At 34.8% G+C, this 19,509-nt stretch overlaps 1 protein-coding gene across 8 annotated transcripts in view; it reads right to left on the minus strand.

Moving 5' to 3' along the window:
* The window catches only part of CCDC178 (coiled-coil domain containing 178), a 497,365-nt gene that overhangs the window by 199,766 nt on the left and 278,090 nt on the right, over window positions 1–19,509 (minus strand). For all 8 annotated transcript variants that reach the window (XM_045042044.1, XM_045042043.1, XM_045042045.1 and 5 more), the window contains one exon: window positions 3,601–3,750. In XM_045042044.1, the coding sequence (XP_044897979.1) occupies window positions 3,601–3,750 (150 nt within the window). The remainder of the gene's footprint in view (window positions 1–3,600; window positions 3,751–19,509) is intronic.

Below are 19,509 nucleotides of genomic sequence, written 5' to 3' on the forward strand. Positions count from 1 at the left end.
TTTATTGTGTGGCGCCCCTGTGTTTTATTTTTTATTTTTTAGTGTGTATGTGTATGTGTGTGAAATTATCTTTTAAACAATTGGGTAACATTTGTAAAGGCATATCCAGTTCAAAATTTTTACAATTTTAGAATTGCAAAAATTATCAATAATCCCTGTGAAAATTAAATAATTTATAATAAATAAGTAGTTCTTTCCCCATGAGAAAATCATTGTTGAAAACACAGCTTCAATGAGATAAAATTACAAAAACAATTACTGAATCAAATAATCTGTTTCAGATGGACACTGGTGGCATAATGCATGACCGATGTGGCTTTTACATGCTTTACAGAGCCTGATGAGACATATGTAGGATTGTTTAATAATGACACATTACAGAGGTATGCCACAGTTATGAAATGGGTTGGATTTCTGAAAATCCTGTTTGATTCCTATCTCAGTTAACTGTTCCTTTCACTCAGGTGACGCTGTGACACACTCAATCTAAGCCCCTTATCTTAAACTGGAGATGACTATAACACCAATAATGACAAAAACTTTAGAGGATTACTGATGGACATTACAGAGACAATGTGTGCAAACTGGATGGTACGGATACCAAGTCCCTCTAAGTGCCAGTTAAGTGCCGACTGATTCTCCAATGATTTGTATTCCCTTAGTCTGAAAGTCCTGAGAACTGGAGCAGGCAAAGGTGAGGCTTCACAAGTGGTTCACAAAAGAATTAAAAATATTTTTTAACCAGTTTTGAAAGGGATCGCGTTCTCAGCCAACAGAACACATCAACATTGGCTTGCTTGCTTTTAGCTTACCTTTCTTGGCAGACTTGAAGAATTGGAGATGGCAATGAAAACAAACGTGATTTTACCAATCTATTCATGGGTTTAAATATTTTGAAATAGCTTGAAAATATTTTTGAAATCTTTTAATGAAAATGATGAACATGTCTATTTTTACACAGAAGTGCAACCTGTTTTTCAGATATTTTTCTTTTATTCCCTTTTAGTGTTATTTTAAATTTTGAGAACTTTAGATTGGATTCTATTCTATCGTTACACATGAACAGGGAAGATAAGAATTTTGCATATTTTTGTTTGTTTCTGATTTTTAAAGGGGGAAATATTCATCACTGCAAAATTTTGAAGTACAGGAAAGTATCAAGAAGCATGCACAAAGGAAGCAGACATAATTTTATCACCAAGAGTAACACTAGAACATTCTAACACTTGAAGGTTGCAAATAAAATTGTATTAAGAAAGGGGACATCATTACTTTTTATATTTAATTTGTTTTGCTTCTCCATTAAGCTTTGCTACTTTTAGCCTAAAAATACAAAGTATGAAAATGTATAATTTGTGTAGAGAGAATAATACTCCTTAAGAAGCACAAGCATCAAAATACAATTTACCATGCCAAAAGGAATATATGTCTAGAAGCCATAAAGTTATTCTAAAAACAGAAAATAATACACAAAATTCCTTAAAGTGAGATCCATTTTATATGACAAGAAAATTCAACAAGGGAATGAAAGGCTGAATGGTTTTTTTTTGCATACCCAAAACTAAACTGGTCAAAGGACTAAAACCTATAATATATATATGCAGGAAATGCTGCAATATCAAAGAAGGGAACTAAAATATTAAGGGTTTTTTTTTTCAGTTTTGATGGCCAAATTCCATCCCGTAAGCAGTGCATTAGACGCTAATGACATACGATTTCTCACTGACAGATTTAACAGCATCAATAAGGCCTCTCTGTCCATTGCAGCAAATTGATCCTACATGACACTGACAAGGGCAGCCTGCACTTAATGACCTCCATCGCTGAAGGATGGAAATGAAAAATGATTGGAAGTACAAATAAATCTTTGAAAGTTTCCCTGAAACAGGTGTGCTAAAAGTGATTCGTTTGAGGGATCATCACAAATATAAACTCAATCTCCTAGCATACCTCACTGTCTGTTCATACCAGGGTCTCACTCCTTGGATCTTGAATCACAATTTGCTTTAATTCCAACATCAAGACGATTTTATTCTTACTATGGAAGTAGTGTGTTAGGGACTCTCTTAAAGGCCTGGTTTCTTCACTATTTATGCAGTACCTATTGGTCATTTTCCACCAAAGGATTCTAAATAAACTGATAACAAGTATACATAAAATTTATTTTTGTTTCCCTTCTGGTTAGAAAAGGAAAAGGAAATACAGTATATCCATTGATTATTTTCTTCTCCTCAATTATCAGGAACAAATAGAACATGTTTAGCCTCAATAACAACGTCAAATGCATGAAGTGATTGGACAAATGTTCCACTAAAGTCCTTTCTTTCAATCCGGCACATAGTTTGAGGACACCAAGCTTTTGGCATATAGTTGTACTATCACTTTGTTCACAAACACATTTATTTCTTAATCTGCCTTCATCGTGCTACTAATTTTTAAGAGAAAAATACACACACACACACACACACACACTCTCTCTCTCTCTCAATATATTCAGAAGCTTTAACTCTCAGGAGAGCAGATAGATGGCAAACATAAGCAGCATACCAGATGAATGCAATAGTTACTTATAGTTGCATAGTATCTCTTTATTTTCAAAAATAACTATGGATGTCTCCTTCTTATTACTTATCAGTTTTCCTCTGAGGTAAATCTTATTTCACAGACGAGAAAACCGAGGCCAGAAAGGATACATAACTTGCCAAGATCACTGAGCTAGTAACTGGTAGAAATGCACTCAAATCCTGGCCTCTGTCTTTCCAATATTCCACCATACGGAGGGATAAATACAGCACTGGAATTTTAAACTACTAATTTACAGTAGAGTAATATGGGTAATGACTGTACGAGAAAGGATTCATCAGCAGCCTACCGGTTCTTATGACTAGGTGCATTGTTAAAAAAACAAGCATACCTCCAAATTTTGAAATTTAAATTCTGGGAAGATACAGAAATTCAAAGGGAAATAATTGTTTTTGTCAATGAGTATCTGGAGAAGAATACAGAGGAAGTGGCTGTATCTTAACACTCGAAGTGGAGCTTTTTCTTTCCTCTTCCATTTGCGGAGTATTGTGTATTTTACTTTTCTATTTTTATTATTACAGGATCTTTTACAAAATATGTGAGAATTTCTAGTGATTTCCATTAAACACAGAGGGTCATATACTCTCTAAGTTTATAATTAATACCCCTATTTATTAAGAAAATAGAAACAAACATTTGGAGCCCGTACATCATGAAGAGGATTTTGAGGCATATCGTGGAAACTTACCTATAGATAGAATTGAAATTTGAAATCTGTGATAATATATTTAAATATTTAACTACAAAAACTTGGTATTCCAGGTCATAATAGAACAAATTAGTATGAAATGGTGGATGAGAAACTAAGTTTTTTCATTTCTCAAATATCCATTCAAAGTTTCATTTCAAAGGTTGATAAAAATATTCACCAAAAATTTACAAGGAGGGAATATGCCATTTGGTGGCATACAAAGGACCACCGTCGGTCATATAAAAGCCCATGACTGACCGCTTGTTACTTTCTGCAGCACGCATGTCAAATAAATCATTATTAGGAAAAAAAATATGAAAACCTACCTGTTTCTTAGCTTGAATTGAAGCATCAAGTGATAACTGTCTATCATATAGATTGAAATAATTGTCCTTTTCTGTTAAGAAAGTAGTCTGTAATTCCTGATATTCTTGAGCTAAACGCAAATTTTCTTCGAGTGAATCATCTTGTATTTTCTAGAAGATAAATAAATATATATATTTAATTAAAGTCCTTTCAATTTCCTTGAATTTTTTCAACATCATTTGAATCATCTACAAAGATTATATTATATACTGTAGAAAAATATTAAAGTTAAAAAGGTGCTTCCTCTGATACCAACATCCTCCTTGGACTTAATAATTTTCTTTCTTGACATACCTGGTTTCTTTCTTTCTTTCTTTCTTTTTTTTTTTTTGGAACACTGATTTACCAGAGTCTGTCTGATTTTAGTTCTCCCTCTTTCCCACACTTTCCTCCGTAATGCCTTGGGAAGGATCAGTCCTGAGATGCTCTTCCCGGCTTCCTAGAGGTTTTCTTCCAGTTTCCTACCCCCATTTCCTTTCCCCAGTGCTCAAATAGGTAGAACACCCTTGGAAGCTTAGAATCCCATTTTCAAGAGGTTCAGAGTGGTGGCACTCACTGAAAATAGAGAATTAAAGAGTGAAGACAAAGACAAGGAACTCAATATTTAGAAGCACCATGAGACAGCCATTATTTGCACCTAGTATACTTTAGCTATATTAAAGGTTAAATCTGTGAGCACCTGAGGACCTTATAGTATCCCCTCATGACTAAAGAAATATATGTTAAATCTAATACAAACCCCTTAGAATATAACTTTGGTAATATTACCAATTGGCAAACTAGGAGCTACCTATCATTTTAAATGAGATGTATGAATTCAAGTTCAGTTGTTGATTCTTTTTACATTTCTAGCACATATAATTTTCTCTGGTGCTTCAAAAAATGTGGAATTTATCAACAGCCTTAAATATTTTCAAACTTGTTAATCTAGTAATTCATTTTATGTAAATTTATTTAAGCAAAAGCCTTATTCATTACAACAATTTTTACAGTAGCAAAAAGTTTCAAAACACATAAATGTAGATTAATCATGATGATGATAATGATGATTAAATAACTAGATACAAAAACAACCATTGTGAAGCAATTAAAAATGTTTCTTTGGGAAAACTGCCATCACGTCAAACCTTTAGTATAAGTTGTTAAAAAATATACTGCGGTATGAGAATGTGCATAGATGAAATGTAATTCAGCAGAAAATTGCCTGTACAAATATTTCTGTATTTGCACAGCTAAAGATTTATTAAGGTCAACAAACATATTTCTCATGAAAGCCTTGTATCCATATTGATCTCTAATGATGAATAGTATGCCACAGCTGTTCTTCAAAAAGCCAAAATGATGAACTGAGAACCATTTCAAATGTCCTTGTCCTAATTCTGGCACGGCAATTTCAAACTTTAGAAACTTTTATCTAATAAACTTATCTGAAATCACATAGAATTATCTTTTGGTAGGAGGACCAAGTAGCCAGGAATCTTTTACTTTGATGGGGATGCTTTTGGGAAAAAAATGGTTACAGTTCTTTCTGATATGGTAACAACTTATTAAAATATAAGCCTCAAGTGATGACGATGGATCATTGATCAATATTCTACTGAAAGTGGGACGGCGAATCATGTTGAGTGTTTTTGTTTGTTCGGTTTAGCATAAACACAACCCTGATATCTGAAGTATTCTACTTCTCAATTACATTTCTTTCAAGCCCTAGATAGCTCCTATAAATAAACCTTGCATTAGAGAGGAGTGCTACAAAAGTTGTGGGATTTGCACTGAACGTATTAAATGGCACTTTATTGAGGATATATTTGGCACTTCATGCTTTGCTAAACTGTGTAATATGCAGTTTACTTTCAATTTCTGTATGATACCAGTTCTTACTGCTTTATATGCCTTAATTAGATACCAATAAATCAAATTGTACAGTTACGTCGATGAATCTTCAAAAAACTGTTACATCAGTCATGATATTTTACATGATCATTTCTCAGTAATGAATTTACAGAAGTATTTGCCAATGTACTACCTATTCCTGACAATCAGTGACCTTCACATGTGCAATGAGGTTTCAGGTTTTTAAAAATTTTAAATAATGATATTCTACTGACACTTTTTGAAAATGTTTTTTTTGTTCCACCTTACAACTGTAGGTCCACCTTACAACTTTGACTTGTTTAATTTTAACCAATATTATCACTACATGTGAATGAAACAAAGAGGAAATGATACCAGTGGACATATGTCCAAGGGAAATAATGCAACCACTACTGGCATTGAAAAGCTTATAACTGGTTAGCAGTAGAAGATATTTAATAAGGGCACAAAAGTTGGGGGTCAGCAATATAACAAAAAGTGAGAAGAAAGCAGAAACTAATAAGAGAAGTAAGATGACTCACATACTTTTAAATTCAAATCCAGCTGAATCTTACCTATAGAATCTTTCTACTTAAGGTCTTGGCTAAATGTGAACTTGAAAAACAATTTGTTCCTAAAGCCATTAAAGAAAAACGTGATTACAATTGGTGCATGTTAAAATAATTGTGCTCTGAGTTTACAGTGTTACTTCATTCATTCATTCATTCATTTTCATTAATTACCTACTCAAAACTTCGAATTTAATTACTACTATATGATAAGTTCTGGGATATAATGGTGAACCATAAGAATTTGTGGTCTTGTGTGAAGGATTTATACTACAAATCACACAAATATATAATTAGAACACAGAACTTGTATTACTTGGTACACCGCTTGAGAGGTGAAGATTTGAAAAAAGTCTATAAAGAGCACTCACACATTTTTTGTAATGAACATAATTCTAAGGACACACTACATTGTCCAGCCTCAGCAAGAGTTTTTTCTCTGGGTCCATCATTGATGTTCACAAGGTATGTGAACCCTTTGAGACTGTACACAGCGTTTTTCTGGGATTACCTAATTAGACCATGATTCCCAAAGTATTGAGAAACCATAGTTTCTGTCACCAAAAATGCTGAATATTGAAGGAGATTGAGACCCCAAGGTATGCAAATAGTAGTTCTCCATATTCTTTTTCACTTGGACTTTCTTATTCGTTAAGACATGGATTTCATATTCGACATTTGCTCCATTTTTTCCATTTTTAGTTTATTTTTCTCACTCTTCCCCTTCTCTTTCCCTCTCATAGTAGGCAACTAAGGAATAGGGAATTGTAATTAGAGAACTGAGTTCTCTTTGCAGAAAACTATAGATCATCTATTTTAATGTTTCACCCTGTGATACAAAGACAATAACTTAGAAATAGGGCTGAACTTGAATGTTAATTTATAAATTCCACACACAATGGAAAGAACTGAGACAATAGCAATCATCTCAGTTGTTACATTATTATCCACATTTTACAGACAGGAAAACAAAGGCAAGAAAAGTCAGGTAATGCAAATTGTATTTTCCCAAAAAAGGCCACAGAAATATTTCATTCTCACAAGTTGTTCCAGAACCCTGTTACTTCCTATCAAGAAGCATAGTCTATTTATCTTTCCCTTGAACCTGGCTAGACTTGTGTTTTCACCAGCCAATAAAGTATGGTGGAAAGGATGCTATGTGACTTTCCAGGCTAGTTTATTAAAAAAGCTAGTTTTAAAGAAGCCAGTTTATTTCAAACATGCACACACACACACAGACATAGACACACACACACACACACACACACACACACACACACACACACACAGCTTCTGCCTGGACCTCTGGACCTCTTTTGGGGGACATTCATCCCTGGAACCAGACACCATATTGTAAGGAATTGAGACCACATGGAGAAATATGTGTAGGTGTTCCAGCAAACAACACTAGCTCAGGTGTCAGAAAACAGTATCCATCATTAGTAAATGAGTCATTTGAAGATGATTCCAATTCCTAGTTTCTAAGTCATCCAGCTGCTAGTTCAGAAAGTGAGACATGAGACAAGCAGGCTCTGCTATGTCCTGTCCAAATTTCTGACACACAGAATTGTGAGCCATCATGTTTGGGGGTATCTATTATGCAACCATGGCAACTGAAACATCAGGTATCTTGTGCAAGATTTCACACATAGTAAGCGGAGGACTTGGGTTTTGTATCCAGGCAGATTGGCTCCAGATTGCATACTCTTCACCATCCAATATATTTCCTTTGTAAACATGAGCCAGCACTCAACACTATTCAGTGCTGTCTTTATAAAAGCTAATGATGTTAAAGAATCAAAACAAGTAACAGAATCACCTTGTTCTAAGCCCACTTTCACCGAGTAACTGTCTTTTTATAATCTAACTAACATATAGTTTGTTGACATAGATAAAATGGACTGCTGAAGGAAATTAGAACTTGGTCCCCTTGGAAGATACCTTTTTATTGTAATATGGGTGTGTGGGTTACATATCATCAGTCTCTTGTCTTTTGTTTTTTGTTTTTGTTTTTGTTTTTCATTTACCCACATGATTCCATATTCCAGGATTTGATTAGACCTGATGCATCCACTGACAAGACCAAAAGCCCAAGTGCACAGACTTTTACAGCTGAGGCCGGCACAATTCTGGATAATGGCTGATGTAGCAGAGTAATGCTGCATTGAGTCCTATGGAGGTCCTGCCATATACACTTATCCTAGAGAAAGTCTAAATACATTTGAGTTTTTTTTTTAAATTAAGATGGATTAATCACAAAAGAGATTATACAAGTTGTATTATAACGCAAGTTGTATTATAAGAAACTTGATCCAAATATTCTAGAAAGATGGTTATGGTTTAAGGTACTTGCACTGTACATGTATGTGTAAAAGACCTACATAGCTATTTACAAATACTTTAATGTTATTAAAACAGTCCTAGTGTCTATATATACATTTATAGTAATGTGTAGTTTATACCCTCAGTTACTCTTAATATGGGCATTTCGATCCAGTTTGTCAGGCAGAGGGGCTAAATCCTTCTTTCAATCATGTATTGTAAGAGAGTTGTCATCTTTTGACCCAGGTCTAATTCTAAATGTCCCATCCTGATATGATTATGTGTGGCTACCTCCAATGATCTTTTCCGATGATCTGTCATCTCCTGATTCCTGGCTATTAATAGCTTACTCCTTGCTTTTTTGCAGCCTGCTGGGGCTTTGCTGGCTGTTAGTGCCGGGAGTATCCGTGTTGGCACACAGATTGTATCACACTCGCTGTGGTCTCATGGCTGGAAAGGATCGACTTCCTGCCAGAACCACCAGAAAACACAAGTTGTATTGTGGTATTTATTGATCAATTTACTCCAGAGTGTCCTCATGCCTAGCTTTTCATTCATTTATTTATTTGTTCATTCAACCATTTGTTTAGCAAACCCTTAGTAAGTTTATTCTCTGGATCCAGCTTCACAGCTACCCCAAGGATTAATGAGAATAGAATGTGACCCCTTTTCACCAAGGATTAGAGGGTAGAGTCAGAGGAGGCAGAAGGGTAAACACATCTATTGGAAGTGTTTCTGGGAGTACCTGGAATTGATTCTACCAGGTGGAATTCATTCCACTAGATGGGGGAGTAGGCCAGAAAAGACTTCACAGGAAAAATAATCAGTGATCTGAGTCTTAGAGCAGTCTTTTATTTGGCAGGGATCAAAACTTTTCCTGCTACATGAGGTCAATATATATTTGAGCAAAGTTGGGTGAGTCAGTCCAGAGGAATGGTTTTATAGTCCCTTTAGGTCTATTAGATTGTTGTTACCTATGACTCGTGAGTAAGGCTTTCATAGATTGTGTTAAATGTTCTGTTATCTCTAGGCTTTAACATATTACTATGCAAACAATGAAATATACCCGTATATTTAGAATCCCACCGATGCAGAGCATCATAAATAATGCTCTGTTCCAAGCACCAACGTTTCAGTAGCATATGACCTTGCACATATGCTCTTGCACAAAACTATTGATAGCGTACTATTAAATCCCCACACATGCCTTTGGCACATATCTGCCAGTTTAGGGCACTGGATTTGGTAGTTTTGCATGCAGTGACACTTTGATATTATTAAATTAGGCAATAGAACTGATACTGATTCATGGAATGTGCAGGGGATGGACTTTAGAATAAAGGAGATCTAGAGGCTTGAAGTCTCTTTGTGAACACTGTCACTTCAAAAGCATTCCCTTCGATTCATGGGAATTAACGTGGTGAACATAAATTCTGAAAACGCATGCCGATTCTGTTACAATATAACAGACGTGGAGAAAGCATATACTCTATTAGTTACATCACCTACTATGTGCATAGAAGCATTATTGTATTGCTGTTCCCTTAAAATCTATACACCAATTACTACAGAAAATGAGAGTTCTCCCCAGTGTTTCCAAGAAGCAAGTCTGTAAGAATGATATGTGTCGATACCCTGAAGCCTCAAAGGAGCAAATAACTGTTTTAACTCTCCCAGGACCCACTTCCTTGTCTGTGCTGCCATGGAAACCAGTCTCTTGTCCAACAGGAGTTCTCTGATAATTAGTCTTGAACATTCTTGATTTTTAAATGAACAAATCAGTCCTCTGCATCAAGGTTGTTACATGCCTCAAACTGTACACATTATCCTGTTTGACAAAATACTCTCTATTCACTAATTTATTCAGAAATGCTTACCAAGCAACTGGTATATGCGCTATGAGGGACACTATGAGAGGTCAAATAGCACCTGCCCCTGACAGAGTCCAGGGGAATACTTTTTTAGCCACCCCACCTTACTACCCACATATATGACTACATACAAGATTCCTTATCTTAGCTTCTTGATGGGGTTACAAATGTAGCTACAGTTGATTTACTCTAAGTTTAACAATGGATACTATAACATTGCCTCTTAGAATTCAGAAGTATCCATTGAGTATCTATTAATACTCTGTATTAACCCTGTTTGTTCCTTATTATTTTTAGATGCTATTCATTATACACATTTGATGAAGAATTATTGATACTAGCCTGAAAAAAATACACAATTTCAGGGCTGAAGAAACTTGCAATCAGATAAGGGAATTGAGGCATTCACAAAGCTAACTACATCAGAATACATTATACATGAAGAAGGATAAAAGACATATCCAAATAATGATAGTAGTTCTATGAGAGATCAGTTCCAGTGAACGTCATGAGCAAAGTTCCAAGGAAGAGTCATTTTTTAAAACAGATTCTGAAAATATTTCATATACAGGGCCCTGTATGTATTTTCAGCACAGAAAACTCTGTCCTAGAAACACAAATGCTCATTAAATATTAAAAGCCCATGATTAATGTGAGTGTATGTTAAAAAAAGTAACATTTACCTCCATGTTGACTGTAGCGTTTCTCCTATAACTACTCAGTGGCTTTAAGAAATGCTATACAAATGCCACTTACATTTGTTAGTGAATTTCTAATCTGACCAGCTGTCTTCCATGTAATCGTATGCCCCTCAAGTATCTAATATAACTGAGTAAAAAAAAATATGTAGTAAGAAAAAGACTAGATAGATGATAGGTATTAAGGAGTACACATGTTATGATGAGCACTGGGTGTTATGTATAAGTGATGAATCACTGAATTTTACTCCTGAAACCAATATTGCACTGTATGTTAAGTAAGTAGAATTTAAATAAAAATTAAAGAAAAGAAAAGAAAAGAAAAGAAAAAGAGTAAAAGTCGGTGTCACATAATCTATATACCCCAATGAATTTTTCCAAGTTAAAATACATGATTTAAATAATTACACTACATACACGTCCTCTGTAATTGATAATCCACAGTAACAATAATTCCTGTAAGTCTATTTATAACTTATTAAATAAACTTGAAATTTTAATCTTGAATATATACTTGAGCTTAATGTGTCCTCTAATATTAAGATTGTTAAAAAGAAACATATTTGCATAAAACTTCCTTGTTAAATATTTCTATGCATTTTCATAAATTAATTTCATAATTTATATTTCAATTTGTCACTATTTAAAAATATATAAAGTCTGCTACTCTTGTCACCATATCATGTGAAAGACTGAACAATTTCCTCTTCATATGCACCTACTGATTTGAATAGTTTAAGATTTAGAAAGGTTTCCTATTTACTCACATTTTAATGATATACATTTCTACTTCACTGGTGGAAAAGGCTGATCAGTCACAGAAAGGTCAGTTAACACTAAATAGACCCTTTCTTTATGTAATTACAAAGAATAATATCTTTGTGCTGATGGCATTGCACATGGAGTGGGTGATGCAGAGAATTAATGTGCTGCCTTGTTGGCCCATGGGATAGAGATTCCAATACAATAACCACAACTTATTCTAATTATGCAGCTTTTAAAAGGTCATCAGCAAAAAGAGTTAAGGAATTATCAACTAACTTTATCATAAAGTAATAATGCACTACATAAATGCAGAAACTGTAAGAGCAGTATCTAGACATTTTATTACAAATGAAAGACTGATCTAAGACGTTCAAATACATACGTTATAGCATAAATGAAGTAAACTCATTAAAAATGAAAATATCTGATATTTTATAACCTCCTATTGATATCATCAAGTAACCTGATCTCACCTTATGTTTGTAGAAAATGTTTAATTTTGAAAATGTTTATGCCAATGTCATTGTCACATCCATGCTATACCAGGATTTGAATATTTCTTTTAAAAATCGATTTATTATCAAATAATGCATGCTGATTAAATTACATGCAAATAATAGAGAGGTACATGAAGTAGAAAATCAAAGCCCCTCTTCACAACTACAGCCATTTTTATACTGCAAACAGACAGTATTAACAATGCGTTGCAAGTCTTTAAAGAACAAAAACTTTTAAAACATGCTTACATTGTCAATGAGGAAATGGGGGCTAGGAAAATCAATTTCTTATTTGAGGTCACACAGGAAGAGAACAGCATTAAGGCTAGAATACAATCTGATTTCAGCCTAATACCTTTTCTGGGACTACATCACTTCCTAGTCTTGAATGTGAATTATAGGGCCTTTAAGATTCCAGATTGATATGTGTGAATGCTCTAATTTTGAAATATAGAAATATATTTCAGCTCTATAGAAATATATAAGTATTTCAAAAATAAACTGGATGCTCACAGAGAAAAGAGTTTTGGAAATTAAAAATATATATACATATGCTTCAGTGTCTCAGTGTCTTTTCCTTGGGAACGTGGGGACAGAAAACATTAGGCTCATTTTCAGAGGTGCCAAGTATGAAAAGTACAATAAATCATTAGCACTCTAGTAAAATATCTTTATGGATAGAATTATTACTAATGCTTTTTCTCTTTTACTTCTCTCAGTTAGATATTCAATTAGATATTCCCCTTACTGATAAATAAAAGATCATGAGCATATCTAATCACCCGATGTTGTTATTCATATTAGGGCACTGTCCAAACCTTAGTGATGTATCTCAAGTAGAAATAAGATTAATTTTTTAAATGTTTATTTATTTTTGAGAGAGAGACAGAAAGGGCAGGGGAGGGGCAGGGAGAGAGGGAGACACAGAATCTGAAGTAGGCTCCAGGCTCTGAGCTGTCATTACAGAGCCCAATGTGGGGCTCGAACCCATGAACTGTGAGATCATGACCTGAGCCGAAGTGAGATGCTCAACCGACTGAGCCACCCAGGTACCCCTCAGGTAGAAATAAGATTAAAGGCAATTTTCTATAGATACTCATCTTGAGACACATTGTATCTACTCCCCCAAATAACTTAATCCTAGTATGGAAAAGAATCACTTTCTAAAACAGGTCTCAGCAAACTACGACTCTCCAGCCAAATCTAGCCCACTGCCTGTGTTTGTAAATCAATGTTAGTGGAACACTATCACTTCATTCATTTACATACTGTCTATGATTGCTTTTGTTCTGTGGTGGAAGAATAGAGTAATTGCAACAGAGACTGAGTGGACTGCAAAGCCTAAAATATTCACTATATTTTCCCTTATACAAAAAGTTTATTGACCCTGGCTCTGACCCTTAATTAATATACTCGTATCATGCAAAACAAAGTTTCAATTTAGATCTCTCATTCAAGATCTATTTTGGCTGTACATATACCTGCCCAAAGAGAAAGACTGCTGAAAAGCATTTGCTCTATATTTTTCCAACAGAGGTACATACTAAGGAGACATAGCCCATTAATAATTCAAAAATGTCTCCAAGTCCTTTAAAATAATGACATGCTTGTGAGCTTTTAAAGCGCTCTCAAAATGGACACAATAACTTTGCACAGAGTTGTCAGAGCTGTTAAGATACCATAAATAACGCCTGAATGTATCTACTCCACACCTTCTTCAATTAAATGTGGTTCGTGTAGGTCCTGAATTATAGGAAGCTAGAGTCTGTTCATTTTTCTACTGCAATTTTTGATTTGGGGGTCCATGATTAACGTTATGTTGGTAAGTTAACGTTTAATTTTGCAGGTGACATAGATGTCCATTCATTTGCAGAATGGCTAAGTAAAATGTGGTGGTCACCTACCCTGAAAGACCATAAAGTGATAAGAAGAGATGCACCAGCTATATATTATAGTAACACAGAATGATTTTAAAATATAGTATTGAGTGGACAAGATAGTAACAGAATGATAAATATTGCATAATTCATCACATGAAGAAAAGTACCAATGAGACTTGGAAAGATACAATAACTAGGAATTAAAGGTATGGGGAGGCAAACTAAATTCAAATGGGAAGATATGTAGATCCCATATAGTCATCAATGATAAAGTTCTCCCTTAAAATGATTAAATGGATGGGTTCCTAGATCTTACACATTTTCCAGGGTTTTAATGAAAACCCTTGAAATTAGTCAAACATCAAACAACTGTAGAGGAACATCTCTATAACATTAGGTCCCCCATGGCCACAACCCTAAGATTTATTCCGCATATCAACAAGGCATGGTCAGGGCAAATGAGAGCCTAAAGAAATCTGTCATTATAATTATTTACTAAATTCATGGTTATTTCCCTCTATGTCTTATTGTCTCTTCTCATCTTTGCTCTTCTTCAACTTATTTCTTTTTTTCCCCTCTTCTCCCTTTTCTTCCTTTTGCTTCATCCTTGTTATGTTTGTCAAACATGAGTTCATTCAACTAAACTCCCCTTATTATCATGGTTCTCCTGATGATACTAACTTCCCTTGCCATCATTTATCAAACTATTGTTCTTTCCAAGTCACCTTTTCCTACATTATGGCATAGAAATAGAAGTGTCTCAAAGAATGAAAAACATTTTGGATATAATGAGTGGTCCATGTATTTTTCCTCACAGTATAGGTCACTTCATGGAAATCCAATACCATGAAAGAAGGATGAGATGTATATTGCACAATTCACTTGATGGCTGCCTTCTTTTTGATGTTGGCCAGATACTAATTTGGGTAGTGGTGGTAAAAAAAAAAATGAATGAAACTGAAAACGTTTGGTCTATCTGGTCAGGCTGATTAGAGACATTTTATGTTTCTTTATCAATACGCCATGCCAGGCTACTAGAAAGGCAAAAGAGTGCTAATATAATAAGTTTGTTGAAGTAAGTAAAGTACATAAAAGCCTGGATTGTTCTGCAAGCATCCTGCAAGATGAGCAAACATTTCTAATAAAAACTTTAACTTGATAAATGAGCGACGTCTTGCAATGCAAGTAGTACGGGACACTGAATGCCATGTGATCACAACTGAGCCAATGGTTTCTCTCTCTCTCTCTTGCTGTGAGATTGTGATTGTCTCCCATGCTCAGATGCTCAGTCTTAGGCTGCAGTGTTTGGCAGAAGTCAGTAACTTTTCAGAACATTGGAAGGTGCCCACAACTGGCACTAGTGTATTTCTTGTCACTTCAAAAAATGGACAGTCCTTTGCTTTTCCATACAAGAGTAAGCTTAGGAATGCTTTGCTTCATTCTAAGTCAGGCTTCCTGCAGAAATAGACCCCTTCCTCTGATGCCTTATTGCCAGTTACATTAAATACAATATATGACAAGAGTTTATTATTAATACCGGAGTAGAGTCAACATCCATGTGAGCATATATAATGGCTCCCATGTAGAAAAAGGTTGAAAAGAAAGGTGGTAAGAAGAAGGAGATGATTATGGTGGAAGTTAAGAAGGAAATCATCAAGAAGTATGAGCAAGGTATGCGAGTGGCCAAAACTGCAAGACTTTATAAGAAGTCTATGTCTGCATCTCATCTGCAGAGGAGGACAAAAAGGTGGAGGAATCCCTCACTTCAAATGAGATTAGGGAGATGTGTAGAATGTGGGGAAACAGTGCAAAATTTTGTAGAAAAGCACCACCCGAATAAGGCTGTAGCCGTGCGAGCTATGAATTTGTTTCAAGACAACGCAATGTCACATTTCCGCAAAACCCTCAAAAGGAAGCAAAAGCAAGAGTCATTGGATAGTTTCCTTATTAAGTTGCATGAAAAGAAAAAGATTCCATTGAGCCAATAGAAAGCAGTGATTCTGTTAGTGATAGTGAAAGTCATCCTACATAATAACCCTCCTCTCTCGTTTCCCTCACAGCAGCCACGAAGGTTTTCAAAGGTAAGTGCAGGTTAATTTAATTTTTCTTTATATTCTGTATTTTATTATTTTATTATATTACATTATTTTAATCATTTTATATGAATATTTTTGGGTTGTGGAATGAATCATCAGAGTTTCCATTATTTCTTATAGAGAAATTCGCTGTGATGTATATCAAAGTGCTTTGGATTACAAGCATGTTTCTGGAACAAATAACACTCACAAACCAAGGTTTTATGGTATATGACAAATAAAGTGTATGACAAAATATTTTTATACAGAGATTATATGTTTAATCTATTTAAAGCTGTGAAGAAAAGGGTGCCTGGGTGGCTCAGTGGGTTAAGTGTCCGACATCAGCCCAAGTCATGATCTCTTCATGCGTTTGAGCCCCACGCTGGGCTCTCTGCTGTCAGCACAGAGCCTGCTTTGGATCCTCCGTCCCCCCCTCTCTCTGCCCCTCCTCTGCTCTCTCTCTTTCTCTCAAAAATAAATAAATATTAAAAAAAATAAAGATATGAAGAAAGCCAAAGAATGAATAACATGTAGAACAAGCTGAAATCTTAGGAGGGATGCATGACACAAAAGCAATAAACTTGGCATTTATAATGTTATTCTGAAATATTTCCTAATTCATTGATAGTAAATACTGTATGTATGTATTGATACATAGTGAAAGGTGTAAAGATTAGCATTTTTAATTTTTCTCGGAAAACTGGTACTGGGTAATGCAGTCAGTACTGTAATACTGTACTATGTTTATATCTGTCACTGCAATCACCATTATTTAGTATAGTTAATATCTCTATATTAATTTCCTCACTTCTGTGAACTTTTTGTGTCTTATTGGTTTTCTTGCCCCAGTACATAGTAGTCTCTCAGTAAACATTATTGAATGAATCAACAGGTGAATGAAGCTACATAATACTCATGCCTTGTTGACACAGGACAGAGGAAATGGGTGGGTTTAAATTGAATAATTTTTACTTCCATTAAAGTATCTACTTGTGTCAAAAGTTCTTAAATAAGTGGACTTTCAGAGTATTACAGTTGAATGGCATTTTAGGGACTTTTTTGGTTTTCATTCTGTAGAGAAACATTTCACAATTCGTTTTTACAACATAAATACATAAAAATTTATCCATTTACATGTTGACTGAGAAAAATAATAAGGTTTCCAGTTCTTTAAATCCTAGTTTGCAAAAGCATTTTAGTGTATAATCTCTCTGTGTTATATTCCAGTTTACTTGTAGGTTTTCCTTGGAAGACTAACAGAAATCTAAACTACCTGCTTTGCTGCCTTTATACACTTTGCTAAACGGTGTTCTCACAACTCGGGAGATTAAAATAAAAAAAAATAGTAAGACAGCTTCACAAGAAATAACTATAAGTTGATTTTTAAAAATTACAGAGGATCTTCATGGTTGCAGATGGATATGAGCGCTTTAAAAGAAAACTTAAAGTAGTAAATAAGAATACAATAGCAGCATTCAAATTACTTATCCCAAAGATTTTTGAACAAAGCAGTAATAAATTTCCCATGTATTTCAATGACTTAATTATGGAGAAGTACAGTATTTTTTAAATTGAAACAACACTTTATATACTGCTCTCTCTTCAGATAAGAAAGGCAATGCTACTCGGTTTCACAATGTTCATCCTTTCTTTGTCCCAGGTCCCAAGTGCCACTCTTATCCCTATACCCTTGCCAATGTCAGACCAATTTTCCTCCATCATAAATGTTTTTTTCTCTCAATTTTTCCAGAAAGAAAGAAAGAAAGAAAGAAAGAAAGAAAGAAAGAAAGAAAAGAGAAGAGAAGAAAAGAAAAGAAAAGAAAAGAAAAGAAAAGAAAAAAGAAGGAAGGAAGGAAGGAAGGAAGGAAGGAAGGAAGGAAGGAAGGAAAGAAGGAAGGAAGAGAGGGAGGGAGGGAGGGAGGGAGGAAGGGAGGGCAAGCCTCCCAGAATGAAATGTTACATTCACTTAAATCTTCAGTGTCGACCAGTTTTTACCTTTCTTTGATCTTGGAGCAATCATTAGTCTGAGGATAGCCCTCATGTGGAAATCTATTTGTTCATATGTAGCTAGGTGCTGAAACCTAGACTCCCCCAAATGAAGAAACCATGAGTTTGAATTTGAATAAAATGACATTCACAGAAGCTATCTGAAGTCTGCGCAGGCTATCCATTCTTCCAGGCATCTGTGATCAAGTCGGCCCCTCAGAAGTGATGGATTACTATTAGAGCTATCATTTTGGGAAAGAATGAATATGCTACTCTTCATGGCAAAAGAGACTTTACAAATATGATTTGATGGCACAGAACTTGAGCTGAAGAGACGATTCTGGATTATCTAGATGAGACAATCTAATCACATAAATTCTTAAAACTGGAGAATTTTTCCTGGCAGAAGTTCAGAGGATGTGAAGGAAGACACAGGAAAAATTTAAAGTGAGAGCAAGACTTGAGACCCATCATCTCCTTTTCCCCATTTGAAGACGGAAGGAGGCTACACGTCAAGGAATGCAAGCAGCCTCTGGAAGGTAGAAATGACCCTCTGCCTGGCCAGAAAGAAAACAGGGACCCAGTTCCCACAACCACAAGAAACTGAATTCTGCCAACAATTTGAAAAAGATGCTTCCCTGGAGCCTCCAGAGAACACAGCCCTGCCAATACCTTGATTTTAACCCGGTGAGACTCACTTAAGACTTCTAACATTCAGAGGTGTGAGATAAGAACTTAACGTTATTATAAGCTTCTAGGTTCACACTAATTTCTTATGGCAGCAATATAAAATTACCACGGTGACTCAGGTATTGTGTTAGGTACTAGATTTATAAAAGTTAATAGTATATTGCACAGAAACTAACAGTTTAATGATGGAGAGTCAAGCATTGAAGCTTCTTTGCAACAAGTTCATTAATAAATGAATTTTTAAAACTATTAAATAATTCATTTACTTTGTATAAAACATTTGATTTCTGTCAGTATGTGAAGTAACTTATAACACGTCAATATCCACTGAAAAATCAATTCTAATGTGAGATAAGATATGCCATGAGCTCCCAACTAAATTTCTGCGTATGTTAACTGTACCAGATTTATTAAACCATCATCTCTATTTTGAAATACATTTATTCATTCACTTGACAATTTATTGATTATATTTTAAAGGCCTATTATTAAAATAGTGAAAAAAATTGATAGTTACATGCTTCTCTATAATGATTAAATATAAACTTAAGTATATTATGAATGTCCTATTCTGTTAAGTACAAAACTTTCCTAGTTAATAACTTTTAAACGAGTAACTCGTCTGCTGTTAGCTGATCATGCAAGTGATTTTGAAAAAA

Source organism: Felis catus, chromosome D3 (assembly GCF_018350175.1).
Source record: "Felis catus isolate Fca126 chromosome D3, F.catus_Fca126_mat1.0, whole genome shotgun sequence".
Lineage (NCBI taxonomy): Eukaryota > Metazoa > Chordata > Mammalia > Carnivora > Felidae > Felis > Felis catus.